The following is a 16,010-nucleotide window of genomic DNA, read 5'->3' as shown; positions in this document are numbered from 1 at the left end:
ACTAGGTCCCATTTGTTTATTTTATTTCTATTGTCTTGGGAGGCTGACCTAAGAAAAATCATTGTACCATTTATGTTGGAGAAGGTTTTACCTATGCTGTTTCCTAATTTTATGGTATCTGTCTTACATTTAAAGTCTTTAAGCCATTTTGAGTCACTGATGAATGCTCGATTTTTAAGAGAGGCCATTCATGGTGAGTTTTCAAACTTGCAGTTCCCTTTTGTATAGTTCATAGCACCATTTTTCTTCTTGTACAGCCCTATTTCCTTGTATCACCTTAAATAAAGAGCTTCTTTGTCGTCTTGTCATATTCCATCCAGTCTTGTGACATGTCAGCAAAGGCAGGGAGTCTTCCATGTTGCTGCTTCACCGGCCGTGGTCACTGGTGCTGGTTACACAGTTCTGAACTGAGCCCCGCTGAGCGGGAACGGATGTGTTTGCATCAGGGACTGTGCTCAAGGGCTCTGTCCTCTTTCCCTCCCTCAGGAAGAGCTTTATAAATGCGGATCATCAGACCTTTATTGAGGACTTACTGTGAGACCCTCTATTTGACGATGGGAATATATGGATACACAGATAGTTTTGCTGTCAGTAAAGTCTTTGCTTATTGGGAATGAACTTGTGAATCATTTTAGTCCTATCAGCTCTTGGGTTATTCATGATACGAAAATATCTAGTACTACTCTAGGACCAGAAGGGAAACTAGAACTGATCTGTGCTTAAAAAGAAGAGAATTTATTGCAGGAACTTGGTACAAGGTATTGGAAAGGGCCAGAGGACTAAAAGGGAGCTGGTGGCTTTACCCAGAGCTCAGTAACTCCAGGAAGTGCTGTTGTTCCCGAGGCTGGAGGAGCAGAAGGTGCTGGATTTGAGAGCCCACTGGTACAGGTTGCTGCGGCCACCGCTGCTGTCAGGCTAGCAATGCAGCACCTGGGGCGGACCCGGGACTGGCTGCCACTGCTGCTTGGGAACTGTCCCTAGAGCTCTGCCAGCCTGTGCCAGCGTTCCTGGAGCCCGTGGCTCCCGCACGCCCAACACCTGCCTCTGGCTAGAGACCAGCTGAGCCAGGAGCAGACGGCCTCCTCCAGGGATGTGCCCCTTGTTGTCAGGATGAAGCTGGGATGTAGCTGGCCAGGGAGTCTGGAGGGCACTGCAAAGTCCCCAGCTTCCTGCAGCGCTAGGGAGAGTGCAGAAAGGCGGGGACAGTGTGAGTTCCACTGGGAGGTGCCCGGCGTACCAGGTCAGGCAGCGTTTTAGCACCAGTGGAGACCAATCAGTCTCTTTCTCCCACCACCCTTCTCAAAATCACCTTACGGAGGCTTCTGTGAGCAGAAATCACGTGGACCACGCATGTTTTCCAGTTAGATTTGATCTCATCGTCAGTTATCACTTGTATGACTTAGGTACCTTGTATATCCGGGTCCATCTGCCCGCTGGGGGAATGTTGGCAGATTTTGTTACTGATCTCATTAAGCATGTGTGAACTTACGAACTCTTCTAATTTTCCAGTGACATACTAGAAAAAGAATACTGCCTATTTATTTGTGTATAAGATATACATGAAGAAATACAATTGCTTATTAAATAACTTAAAAGTGATTTTTATGAAACACTACTGATGTTGACATCTTTATGAGAGACGTGGCTCTCAACTCTATCTCCTCATTTAGATTACCAGTCGCAAGGACCTAACTGCCTTCTCTGTCTGCTCTGGCTTCCCCCAGAATGGTTTTCAGCAAAGAGGCCATCAGGAGACTTCTCGCCAGCAAGTGTCGCTGCTACAGCAACGATGCTCCAGATGACATGGTCCTAGGGATGTGCTTCAGTGGGTTAGGAATCCCTGTGACTCACAGCCCTCTCTTCCATCAGGTGAGAAAAAGGGTTTTATTCCCACCTCAGAGCGGGAGATGGGGATTTTCTTCTCACTTGAAGATCCTACTTTTTTCTCTTCACGTATTCTTCTGGAAACAGTCTTAAGAACTGTGTAGACAGGCTCCAGGCAGGGACATCTTTAACTAGACCTGTTTGTCCAGAGGGTTGATGCTGTACCTGTACAGCATGAAGACGGAAGGCAGAAACATGTGCAAAATGAAACGGTGTTTGACCTGCATCCTTGCATGCGGGACCAGGTAGAAGCTGTTCCTTCCCCCCACCGCCTTTTGTGTTAAAAAAAAATTGATGGCGTTTAGAAACTATCAGATGCTATTTCGAAATATCAGGACTGACCCAATATTGTCCTGCTTACCACCGAGTGTTTGCAGTTCTCCACTGGCCTCAGTCTTTATAGCATTGGCTGCCTTTTTATTGGGCTTTCTCCCCTTTGGGTGCTATTAAACTAATTAAATTTCAGTGTAGTATCTCAATAAGCATATATTCTGGGGGTTATAGAAGAGATGAGGTTATGTTCACAAGGGGTGGTTGGTGCTAATAAGGTCACCATCCTGCAATGTGGGGTAAGAAGGAAATCCTATTACAGTATTTTTACATTTTATGTAAAATTTTACAAAATAACCATAGCTCACACCCATTGTTGAGAAACTCAAAGCTTTTTGAAATTAGAAATATCTAAATGCACATGTATTTTAAGTGTCCTCCCTTACATTGAAAATATAGTCATCATGCTTATTCAATAACCAGTAGCCATACAGAGACTTGGGCATGACAGAAATAGCCCTGCAGGAGAACTTGAGCAAGGCACAGAGAGTGCTTAAGTTACCAACAAAGGCAGAACCCATTTTTTGCGTTCTCGAGGACTGCAAGGAAGGATTAAAAAAAAGAACTCTACAATAAGAAATGTCTGAGAAGCCACCTCCTTGGTACAAGTCGGAAGGTACTTGGCCATCTTTTAAAACCTTGAGCCTATATGTGGTGTTCTGAGGACTTAGAAAAGCAGGTTATCCTCTCTGACCCCTCTCTCTTGTTCTATCTCATAATGTTTCACTCACAGAGAGGAAGAACAATGAAAACTGTTGGTGTATAAGGGAAATAATTTGTCACTGGTAATATCACAGTCTTGGGGCTTCCCAGGTGGCTCAGTGGTAAAGAACCCGATGCAAGAGTTGCAGGTTCGATCCCTGGGTGGAGAAGATCCCCTGGAGGAGGGCATGGGAACCCACTCCAGTATTCTCGGCTGGAGAAATCCCATGGCCAGAGGAGACTGCTGGGCTACAGTCCCAGGGGCCGCAGAGAGTTGGACACGACTGAGCACACAGCACACATCACAGTCTTAGTTTTTTATAGCAGCTTCTTTAGGGAAGAATTCATTAGTAAATGAAGCGGTAAAGAGAAAAGAAAGAAGGAAAATAATCTGTAAGTAAAAGTCCTTTGAAAGTAATTTAAAAAGTGTTGTTTCCCAAACATTAAAACTCATGATTTTGCTAATTCACATAATACATTTTAAACCTTTCCAAAGTCATAAAGTGTGCTCAAAACCCATCCTCCCCAACAGACACTGCTTTATCTTCCAATTCTTAAGCCTCTTTTAAGAGAGTTTGCTCTGATTTGGACATTACTTCCCATTTGTAATGTTTGAACACTGGAGTCGGACATGATACATAAGCAACTAATACTTTCACAAAAGAGAGTGTATCTGTTCATATTGAGAAAGAGAAAAAAAATCTAGGATTCTTGGTGAGTTAGAGTGGGTGTGTGGAAACAAGCTGGATTCAAAGTTGCCTGGGCCCCATTCCTTCTCTTTTGAGTCAGGGAAGGTTATTGTGAAATCACAGGTTCAGAACAGACCTCAAGGAGTGTGTAGTATAGCTCTCTGTTAAAAACAAAGTGTCTACAACATGTGGTTTTTCTGCGGTTCCAAAATTATATGCCACTAATGGGTATGGCTGTGGTCCGTGTGATAAGATTGACTGTTTTCTGTGATTATGGTTTGTGTGTCTGCCCTCTGATGCCTCAATGAATCAGCCTTGTCTAACTCAATGAAACTAAGCCATGCCGTGTGGGGCCACCCAAGATGGGCGGGTCATGGTGGAGAGGTCTGACAGAATGTGGTCCACTGGAGAAGGGAATGGCAAACCACTTCAGTATTCTTACCTTGAGAACCCCATGAACAGAATGAAAAGACAAAATGATAGGATACTGAAAGAGGAACTCCCCAGGTCGGTAGGTGCCCAATATGCTACTATGGAGAAATAACTCCAGAAAGAATGAAGGGATGGAGCCAAAGCAAAAATCATACCCAGTTGTGGATGTGACTGGTGATAGAAGCAAGGTGCAGTGCTGTAAAGAGCAATATTGCACAGGAACCTGGAGTGTCAGGTCCATGAATCAAGGCAAATTGGAAGTAGTCAAACAGGAGATGGCAAGAGTGAACGTCGACATTCTAGGAATCAGCAAATTAAAGTGGACTAGAATGGGTGAATTTAACTCAGATGACCATTATATCTACTATGGCGGGCAGGAATCCCTTAGAAGAAATGGAGTAGCCATCATGGTCAACAAAAGAGTCCGAAATGCAGTACTTGGATGCAATCTCAAAAACAACAGAATGAACTCTGTTCGTTTCCAAGGCAAACCATTCAATATCACAGTAAACTAAGCCTATGCCCCAACCAGTAATGCTGAAGAAGCTGAAGTTGAATGATTCTATGAAGACCTACAAGACCTTTTAGAACTAACACCCAAAAAAGATGTCCTTTTCATTATAGGGGGCTGGAATGCAAAAGTAGGAAGTCAAGAGACACCTGGGCTAACAGGCAAATTTGGCCTTGGAATACGGAATGAAGCAGGGCAAAGACTAATAGAGTTTTGCCAAGAGAAGGCACTGGTCATAGCAAACACTCTCTTCCAACAACACAAGAGAAGACTCTACACATGGACATCACCAGAGGGTCAACACCGAAATCAGATTGATTACATTCTTTGCAGCCAAAGATGGAGAAGCTCTATACAGTCAGCAAAAACAAGACTATGAACTGACTGTGGCTCAGATCATGAACTCCTTATTGCCAAATTCAGACTGAAATTGAAGAAAGTAGGGAAAACCACTAGACCATTCAGGTATGACCTAAATCAAATCCTTTATGACTTATACAGTGGAAGTAAGAAATAGATTTAAGGGGCTAGATCTGATAGAGTGCCTGATGAACTATGGACAGAGGTTTGTGACATTGTACAGGAGACAGGGATCAAGACCATCCCCATGCAAAATGGCTGTCTGGGGAGGCTTTACAAATAGCTGTGAAAATAAGAGAAACCAAAGCAAAGGAGAAAAGGAAAGATAAAAGCATCTGAATGCAGTGTTCCAAAGAATAGCAAGGAGAGATTAGAAAGCCTTCCTCAGTGATCAATGCAAAGAAATAGAGGAAAACAACAGAATGGGAAAGACTAGAGATCTCTTCAAGAAAATTAGAGATACCAAGGGAACATTTCATGCAAAGATGGGCTCGATAAAGGACAGAAATGGTATGGACCTAACAGAAGCAGAAGATATTAAGAAGAGGTGGCAAGAATACACAGAAGAACTGTACAAAAAAGAGCTTCATGACCCAGTGATCACCCAGTGATCACAATGGTGTGATCACTCACCTAGACCCAGACATCCTGGAATGTGAAGTCAAGTGGGCCTTAGGAAGCATCACTACAAACAAAGCTAGTGGAGGTGATGGAATTCCAGTTGAGCTATTTCAAATCCTAAAAGATGATGCTGTGAAAGTGCTGCACTGAATACGCCAGCAAATTAGGAAAACACAGCAGTGGCCACAGGACTGGAAAAGGTTAGTTTTCATTCCAATCCCAAAGAAAGGCAATGCCAAAGAATGCTCAAACTACCACACAGTTGCACTCATCTCACACGCTAGTAAAGTAATGCTCAAAATTCTCCAAGCCAGGCTTCAGCAATATGTGAACCATGAACTTCCAGATGTTCAAGCTAGTTTTATGAAAGGCAGAGGAACCAGAGATCAAATTGCCAAGATCTGCTGGATCATCAAAAAAGCAAGAGAGTTCCAGAAAAATATCTATTTCTGCTTTATTGACTATGCCAAAGCCTTTGACTGTGTGAATCACAATAAACAGTGGAAAATTCTGAAAGAGATGGAAATACCAGACCACCTGACCTGCCTCTTGCGAAACCTATATACAGGTCAGGAAGCCACAGTTAGAACTGGACATGGAACAACAGACTGGTTCCAAATAGGAAACGGAGTACGTCAAGGCTGTATATTGTCACCTGGCTTATTTAACTTCTATGCAGAGTACATCATGAGAAACATTGGGCTGGAAGAAGCACAAGATGGAACCAAGATTGCCGGGAGAAATCTCAATAACCTCAGATACGCAGATGACACCACCCTTATGGCAGAAAGTGAAGAGGAACTAAAAAGCCTTTTGATGAAAGTGAAAGAGGAGAGTGAAAAAGTTGGCTTAAAGCTCAACATTCAGAAAATTAAGATTATGGCATCTGGTCCCATCACTTCATGGGAAATAGATGGGGAAACAGTGGAAACAGTGTCAGACTTTATTTTTTTAGGCTCCAAAATCATTGCAGATGGTGATTGCAGCCATGAAATTAAAAGATGCTTACTCCTTGGAAGGAAAGTTATGACCAACCTAGATAGCATATTCAAAAGCAGAGACATTACTTTGCCAACAAAGGTCCGTCTAGTCAAGGCTATGGTTTTTCCAGTAGTCATGTATGGATGTGAAAGTTGGACTGTGAAAAAGGCTGAGCGCCGAAGAATTGATGCTTTTGAACTGTGGTGTTGGAGAAGTCCCTTGGACTGCAAGGAGATCCAACCAGTCCATTCTAAAGGAGATCAGTCCTGGGTGTTCTTTGGAAGGACTGATGCTAAAGCTGAAACTCCAGTACTTTGGCCACCTCATGCGAAGAGTTGACTCATTGGAAAAGACTCTGATGCTGGGAGGGATTGGGGGCAAGAGGAGAAGCAAAGAAGAGGGGACGACAGAGGATGAGATGGCTGGATGGCATCACCGACTCAATGGACATGAGTTTGTGTGAACTCCGGGAGTTGGTGATGGACAGGGAGGCCTGGCGTGCTGTGATTCATGGGGTCGCAAAGAATTGGACACGACTGAGTGACTGAACTGAATGGGTATGGCATGGCCAGTGAATCTTGTGCAGAAAATTGTCAAAGTAACCATTTGAGGACTCTGGAAGTCAACCAGAAAGCACCGAGAAGCGTGAAATCCTGAAAAACTACTGTAGTTTGGGGTAAGAGCAACAGAGTCTGAAGCCTTTGTGGCTGAAACCCCCAATCCTACCTGATTTCCATCCCAGCTTGGTTGGAGAGAGCAGCAGTTTGACCAGTATGGGCCAGGTTGGAAAAAAACAAGTTTTCTGTCAGGGGGTGAACTTGATTGGGAAAGAGATGAAAACCCACAGGTGTGCCAGCTAAAACTGTCAAACTTGGGTGGGAAACAAACAAGAAAAACCTGCATCTTCACTGGCCTGAGATTGTAGTTTCAATTATGTGAAGAAATTATTTGTCAGAAGTTTAATATCTAATCCCCTGGAAATAAGAGCATAGTAGGGCTAGATGGCTTCCCTGGTGGCTCATTGGTAAAGAATCTGCCTGCAGTGCAGGAGATGTGGGTTCCATCCCTGGGTTGGGAAGATCCACTGGAGGAGAAAAAGAAAATAGCAACCTACTCCAGTTTTCCTGTCTGGGGAAATCCCATGGACAGGGGAGTCTGGCAGGCTATCTAGTCCTTGGGATCACACAGAGTCGGACACGACTGAGTCACTAAAGAAGGCAGGGCTGGATAAGCCAGCCGCAGTTCTCTGGCCCACTGGGAAGCTCTGTGCATGCGCATGGGATGGTGATGAACCTGAGAGAAAGTCAAGGCCAAGGCATGTTTGAAAATCCACTGAAGTTTTGAACGTCCTTTGCAATCCAAATGTAGACTGAAGCTTTATGGACTAGAGATGTCTGAGTCCAATCTCTGCCTATATTATAATCTAATATAGTTGATTAGATTAAGTTGCTCAGGCATAGGAGTGACTTCTAGAAAATCATACTAAAAAATGAGAATTAAAGCTTGAGGAAAAAAGCAGCCACACATTCCAGGGAGAAGGAGTCTACGGTATAAGTTCAATTAAGTTAGTCTTTTATAAAGAGTAGTAAAAGTGAACAAATTTGTGAGTTGCTATAACATTATTTAAAATAGCCAGTTTCCAACCAATTATGGTGAAAGTTGCAAAGAAACATATTCAGGGAGAAATGCAGTCAACAGAAATGGACTCTGAATGGGACCAGGTATTAGATTTGACAGACAAAGGCTTCAAAGCACCTAATTAAAAAATTAAAAAAAAAACTATAATCAAATCATTAAAGGAAAATATTACAGTAACTCAACGAATAGCAAGATAGAAAGACAGAAACTTTCATAAAGAACCAGATGGAAACTCTATAGTTGTAAAACCCAACAAATGAAATGAGAAATTACCTAAATGAACTTAACAGTAGATTGGAGATGCAAAAGAAACAATCAGTAAGTTTGAAGGCAAATGAATAGAAATTACCTAATCCAAAGAACAGAAACGAGACTAAAGAAAAATGAACGTGTCCTTAAAGTGGTAAAACATAAAGTATATCAACATACATTTAATGGGAGTTCTTTTTAAAAAGAGAAGGGAGAAAAAAATGGGACAGTTTGTTTTTTTTTTTTTTAGAAGAAACAACATTTTCTCAAATATTGTAATAAGAAGCAATCTGTTGATCTGAGGAACTCAACAGGGCCCTTACAGGAGAATCAGGAAAAGATTACACATGAACATGTTTAGTCATTGAAAAGCAATGAGAAAGTGAAAACCTTAATAAAAAAACCTAGTGAAAATTGAAATTAAAATGTTATTGGCTAATGTCTCATTAGAAATAATAGAGACCTGAAGGCAGAAAGAAAAGGAAGAATTTAACCAACAATTTTGTATCAGTAAAACTATCCTTCCAAAATGAAAGTGGAATAAAGACATGCAGTTCAGTTCAGTGTAGTTCAGTCACTCAGTCGTGTCCGACTCTTTGCAACCCCATGAATCGCAGCACGCCAGGCCTCCCTGTCCATCACCAACTCCCGGAGTTCACTCAGATTCACGTCCATCGAGTCAGTGATGCCATCCAGCCATCTCATCCTCTGTCATCCCCTTCTCCTCCTGCCCCCAATCCCTCGCAGCATCAGAGTCTTTTGCAGTGAGTCAACTCTTCGCATCAGGTGGCCAAAGTACTGGAGTTTCAGCTTTAGCATCATTCCTTCCAAAGAAATCCCAGGGCTGATCTCCTTTAGAATGGACTGGTTGGATCTCCTTGCAGTCCAAGGGACTCTCAAGAGTCTTCCCCAACACCACAGTTCAAAAGCATCAATTCTTCGGCGCTCAGCTTTCTTCACAGTCCAACTCTCACATCCATACGTGACCACAGGAAAAACCATAGCCTTGACTATGGACCTTTGTTGGCAAAGTAATGTCTCTGCTTTTGAATATGCTATCTAGGTTGGTCATAACTTCCCTTCCAAGGAGTAAGCGTCTTTTAATTTCATGGCTGCAGTCACCATCTGCAGTGATTTTGGAGCCCCCAAAAATAAAGTCTGACACTGCTTCCCCATCTATTTCCCATGAAGTGATGGGACCGGATGCCATGATCTTAGTTTTCTGAACGTTGAGCTTTAAGCCATTACCAGATAAACAAAAAGTGAGAAGGACTTTTGGCTAGCAGACATTCCCTTCCCTTAAAAAAGCTAAAGAAAATCCTTTGGGCTGAGAGAAAACGATACCATGTGGTACCTGGAATATATAAGCGAGTGATTAAGTACACTGGAAAGACCATATGTATATACATGCTTGTGTATATATATACACGTGTATAAAAAAGAAAAATGTGAGCATAAAATATCTGTATGTGTATAGACACATATCTTCCCACAAGCACTGGAACAAAGGGAATCACTTTGCAGTACACCTGAAACTAACGCAACGCTGTAAATTAACTATATTTCAATTTAAAAAATGGTATAAAAAACTAAAAAAAAAACATACCATGCAAATCACAAGAGAGCTTGAGTGGCTATAGTAATATTCAAAACAATACATTTTAAGAACAGAAATATTACTAGACAGAAAGTGGGACATTTCATGACAAAAGGTCAATACATCAAGAGAAAAAATGATTAATATAACACATGTTTATAGCTAACAGATCTTCACATTACATGAACTAAATGGAATTGAAAGGAGAAACAGACAAGTATTAGCTACTTGTCACATAAAAAACATTTCATCTGACAATAGAATAAACTTCCTTTTTCAAATGTATATGGAATATTCTCTAGGATAGACCAGAAGCTAAGTCATATTGTTTTGCCCAATATATTTAAAAGGATTGAAAACATACATAGTACACCCCCAAGAACAGTGGAATGAAATTAGAATCAACAGAAAATGGAGACATTCCCCCAATATTTAGAAATTAAACAACATGCTTTAAAATAACCCTTGGGCTGAAAAAAAATCATAAGGAAAATTAGAAAATGAGAACACAACATATCCAAAAATTTGAGTTCAGCTATAGAGTGATTAGTAGGAAATTTATGGTTTTAAACATGTTGTGCTCTGCTGTGCTTCCGTGGTGGCTCAGACAGTAAAGAATCCACCTGCAGTGCAGGAGGCCCGGGTTTGATCCCTTGGTCGGGAAGATTCTCTGGAGAAGGACATGGCAAACCCACTCCAGTATTCTTGCCTGGAGAATCCTATGACAGCGGAGGCTGGTGGGCTACAGTCCACAGGGTCACAAAGAGTCAGACACGACTGAACGACTAACACTCTCACTTTCACATGATAGAGTGTTAGGAAACTTATAGTTTTAAACATGTTGTGCTGTGTTGTGCTTAGTCGCTCAGTCATGTCTGACTGTGTGATATTAGGAAGGAACAAAGATATTAAATTACTAGTCTAAGTTTCTACATTGAGAGCAGAAGAATATAAAATCAAATCTGAACTATGTGGAATAAAAGAAATATTAAAGATCATGTATACCTGTGATGGATTCATTTTGATACTTGGCAAAACTAATACAATTATGTAAAGTTTAAAAATAAAATTAAAAAAAAAATAAAGATCAGAGCACAAATAATGAAATAGGAAACAGAAAATCAGTTAAACCAAAAATTAGTTCTGATCTGATAAACCTTTAACTAGCTTGACCAACAGAAAACCAGTTGTTTTGTTTTTGCTGTTGTTTGTTGGTTAGTTGCTAAGTTGTACCCAACTCTTTTGTTACCCTGAGGACTGTAGCCTGCCAGGCTTCCTTGTCCATGGGCTTTCCCAGGCAAAAATACAGGAGTGGGTAGCCATTCCCTTCTCCAGGGGATCTTCCCCACCCAGGGATCCATCCTGAGTCTCCTGCATTGCATAAGAGAGGATGTAAGTTGCCAAACTCAGAAGTGAAAAAGGGGCATCATTATATATCCTACCAAAATTATGCCAACAAATTAGACAGTTTAAATGAAGTGGAGAAATTTCTAGAATCACACTTTTTAAGCAAGTCTATTTCTTCAGAAATAGAAAATGTGTTTAAACCTTTATACATTGATGAAATTGAATTCAAGAAGCAGCAAGAATGTTTCCCAACTCAGTTTATGATGCCACAGATATACGCTGTATCCCCAGGAGCAAGCACTAAGAAGATCACTTAAAAAATAGCTAAAAAATTAACAAAGGGATTAAAATGGGATATCACAAAAGTAAACCACAGGCCAGCGTTTCTCTTGAACACAGATGTAAAAATTCATAATGTTAACCAAAAATTCAAAATGTTAACCAGCAAATCTAGCAAAGTGTCAAAATTGTTGCTTGTTTTTCACACTTAAAAATGAACTGTTGGGAGATATATCTAAAAGGAAAAAATAAATCCATAATACCTTTGTCTCTATTGACGCAGATTCCAGAAGTGATTGATTGCATCTCAGGAGTCATCCGTGGAAGTGAAGTGCAGGCTTATTAAGCAGTCAGTTCAGTTCAGTCGCTCAGACGTGTCCGACTCTTTGCGAAATCATTTCTGATAAATGAGGTCACGGAAAAGAACAAGACAAAACCGGAAAAGTAGAGTGCACCCAGAGCAGCATCTGTGATGCTCAGAAGCCTGCACTGCCTCTGATAATCAACCTCTGGGCCCAAATACCAAAGAGAATCGACATAGGCAGAGGGGGCGCTGTGTACACAGAGAGAGATGGTTTAAAACTGCAGGAGGATGTAAGTTGGGCAAAATGTAAACCTTATCTGTAGAGATGACAGCTCACTGAACAGCGCAACAAATGGAGGTTAAAACTATTTTAGACGCTTTACAGCTGTACTGAGCTATGATTTACATCCCATACACAGTTCTCACACAGTGATGGTGTGAATGGCAGCTTGAAACATCTTAGCAAATTTCCAGAGTTAGAGCATCACAAACCTGGTCTTATGGCCCGATAGTCAGGCCCCCCACACTTCCCTTGAATGGCTTTGCAGCCATTCCTCACTGCATTTGCAGACCCAGGACACCACAGGTTTGCTTCGTGTCTCTACTGCTGTTACTGTTCAGTCACTAAATTGTGTCTCTTTGCGACCTTATGGACTGTAGCACAGTGGGCTTCCTTGTCCTTCATTATCTCCTGGAGTTTGCTCAGACTCACATCCATTGAATCAATGATGCCATCCAGCCATCAACCATGTGTCTCTACAGTGTTTCCTTTTCTAGACCTGTCCTTGTCCCTGATGAGACCTGTGTTTCCCTTCTCTGAAAGACATACGCTTGATTCCACGTCAGAACAGCAGACGAGCAATGGGAACCCCCAGAACGCCTTGCCCCACCTCGCCATACACACACCATGTATGGCCAGAGTTTCTTTAGACCTGGGAAGTAAGTTTTTCCGCCTCTCTGCAGAAGTTTTAATAGTAACTTCAATGACTTACCAAGGAAACCTTTTCATATTACCACGGTTGATCTCTCAGGGGCATGGCTGTGGAACCTCGGAGCAGAATGCGGATGTGTTTGGAGCATTGTGCTGGGGGTAAGGAAGTACCTGGAGATGCAGAAGCAAAGAGCCTGGAGGCAGATTTTCCTGGAAAGGATTCTCCTCTTTGCTGTTAGATTCCCATAACCAACACCAGCTCTGGAAAGAAAGCAGTCGATCCACACATTTAAATGTTATTCTGAAGCAGGACTGTTTCCGGTGAGTGAGAGGGTGTGATTCTCTGTTCTGTCTGCAGGCGCGGCCCGTGGATTACCCTAAGGACTACCTGTCTCACCAGGTTCCCGTGTCTTTCCACAAGCACTGGAACATCGATCCCGTGAAGGTCTACTTCACGTGGCTGGCGCCCGATGAGGAGGACCGAGCCAGGCAGCAGAGCCGAAGAGGCCTCAGAGAGGAGCTGTGAAGCACGGGGCCCACGGGCACGGGTCGGAGGCCGAGACTTGCGCTGTCCTGCTGGGCTGCGTCTCTCGGCTCACCTGTGCGTGACACACAGCTTTGGAAGCGTCCTGACTGCAGGTGGACGTGTGATGTGGTCATTTTTGAGTTGGGGGTGGGGAAGAAGTCATAGAGAAAACAGATTTTTTTTCTTTTCTGGGGGAAAAAAATCACTTGCATTGGCATTATGCAGTTCTTGTAATACACAATGATTACTGTGTATTTTTCAAGCTGTGAAACAGCAGCTTTATTTCTGTCACAGAAAAATAAATGGTACCAGAAGTCTCCTTCCTGTCCTCGCTCTTCATTATAACGGACGTGTCAGCTGGGCATGAGGCTGGAGAGACGTGACTGTCTTCACCATTATACATAAAATAAAGAAGAGAAGGTGTCTTGACCTGGATCTTACCAGGGGGCCAACTTTTAAACCATACTATTGATGATCGAAATGATTTTCTGGTAACTCAGTAGGAAGACTGCTATATTAAGGATCATTCGTAAAACATCATAAAAGTCTAGCAAATGAAAAAATCCCCTGGAGTCTGTAATCAGGGTTGTTATGTTTTATCTGTTTTTCTGTTTATGCCTCATAAAAAGAGAATAAGAAGTCTTCTGCTTCTTTAAAGGTTCATCTGTGTTCTATTTCTCCCTGAAGCCCTATCTTTATGACCTACTTATAACACAAAAGTGTACTGACTGCTGCCAGAAAAGTGTTCTCGTATTTAAAAAACAGCATTGTATTTATTCAAGTCACTGAGTTCTGTGTAAAGTCTCAGCAAGTATATTAAATTAATTGTACCTGGTATTTTATTCTTATTGTATATTACGTAATGACTCCAGACTCAGAAAGGACCTCCCCAGTGTCAGGGAGGGCTGCATGGTGATTTGGCAACTTCCCAGGGTTCTTAAGGAATTAAATCTGCAAACAGTATTTTGAAACTGCACTAATTTCCACATCATAGCTTTAATATATAGTAATTTAATACACTATTAATTTTTAAAGCTTATTCTGTATTTAACATTTAATTATATAATTCCATTTTCTAAAGGTCTTTGCACAAAATTTGATTTTACTGTGTCTTAAACTAATTTTGGCATAGTAAAATACTTTTTAAAAAATAAAAATGATTAATTTTGTTTATAATGTTTTTATATCCAAGCATAGGGTTTTAAAGCTGTGCCACCAAACGTACCCATGTCTGTGTTTTAACGATACATTTTTCTTGCAGCTTATATGGATTTCCAAAACAATGCAATAGTATTTATCATTTTTCCAAACCAGCCAATACCAAGACTGGTGTGTTTTCAATGATAACTGAACACACTGGATTCATTTCTCTGAAAGTGGATTTTGTGGTCTGTCCGGGGAATGGATCCAGCGTGATCGGTTGGATGAGACGCGCCTGAAGGATGTAAACGTCTGGACAAGCTACTGCTGATGACATCAGCACTGTTGTCATAGCTGGGATTCCTGTTGCCGTCACTGTCACAGCCACCTTCGTGGTCCTGTAATAACGCACCTGGAGGGCTGGGCTGCCTGACCCCGTGGAGAAAAGCCTTCAGCTCCTACTCGTGCCTGCCGTCGTCACACTCAGAGAACAGTGTGTTCCTCTGACAGGACTGAACATGAAGCATCTCCACGTGAAGGGTCTCATCAAGCTTTCTCTGTTACGATGACCTGTGCCTTCTGCTGATACCGGGGCGCCTCCTCTGGTACTTTTAGGTATTCTGTTAATTATGTTTACTTTTTGGAACTGTGTAAGCCTAACAATAAGTAAAAGAACTTTGCCTAAGTTTCTGATTTCTCCAATGTATTTATGAGTGTGGAGTGGGAGTGGGGAGGGCCATGGGGAAAAGGAAATAATGAAATCAGAGGAGGAAGTTGGCAGCTGGGTAAACACAGTTTTTAAAAAGAAAACTAAAAACCTATCCTTTTGAAAGGATAACCATGGACATTGAAGATGTATTTACACATGGTCTATAAAACCATTATCTATTTTATTATATAATGAATTGGAAATATGTTGGAACTGATTCTCATAGAGTTTGTATCTTAAGAACTAGTTTTGAATCTGAACTTTCCTGGACAGACACTGTCCTTTGCATATTTTCTGTGCCTTTTAAATAGGAATTTACTTCAAATGGCTATTTTAATACTGGGGTATCACTGTCAAGGAGTTGCAGGTGGAGTCACTAGAATGCCATTTTTGCTTTTAAGCCACTTCTGCTGATAGAGCCAAAGCAAGCTGCCTGACTAAATAGGACTTTTACATTTTGTAGCAAAATAGAAATACAAACACAAACACAGCCTTTACAGACCGTTTGGGAACAAAGGGCCATGGGCGTGCTAGACTGCCAGTGATGCTCGGCACGGGTGTGTACATATCAGTGCTGAGTTTCCTGATTTACTGAATACCTGCAGTGCTTCCACAAATATATCCATTGCGATTGTTTCTGTATTTTCCTCAAAAATTTATAACAGAGTAGACATTTGTAAGAATGTTTCTGCTGTCTTCTATTCATAATCAGAGATGGAACTTACCTGGACTAAAATGGATCAATCAGATTCATTCAGCAACTATTTCTTAAACGCTTAC

At 41.7% G+C, this 16,010-nt stretch overlaps 1 protein-coding gene across 1 annotated transcript in view; it reads left to right on the top strand.

Moving 5' to 3' along the window:
* Positions 1-15,209, top strand: part of B3GLCT (beta 3-glucosyltransferase) — a 117,957-nt gene extending 102,748 nt beyond the window's left edge. Inside the window, exons 14-15 of the mRNA XM_070380464.1 lie at positions 1,725-1,869; positions 13,214-15,209. Of these exons, the coding sequence (XP_070236565.1) occupies positions 1,725-1,869; positions 13,214-13,381 (313 nt within the window). The 3' untranslated portion in view covers positions 13,382-15,209. The remainder of the gene's footprint in view (positions 1-1,724; positions 1,870-13,213) is intronic.
* The last annotated feature ends 801 nt before the right edge of the window (positions 15,210-16,010 follow it).

The sequence above is a fragment of the Bos mutus genome, chromosome 12 (assembly GCF_027580195.1).
Source record: "Bos mutus isolate GX-2022 chromosome 12, NWIPB_WYAK_1.1, whole genome shotgun sequence".
NCBI classification, from domain to species: Eukaryota; Metazoa; Chordata; class Mammalia; order Artiodactyla; family Bovidae; genus Bos; species Bos mutus.
The sequence above is the reverse complement of the archived record's forward strand: the minus strand, read 5'-3'. Positions and strand labels throughout refer to the sequence as shown.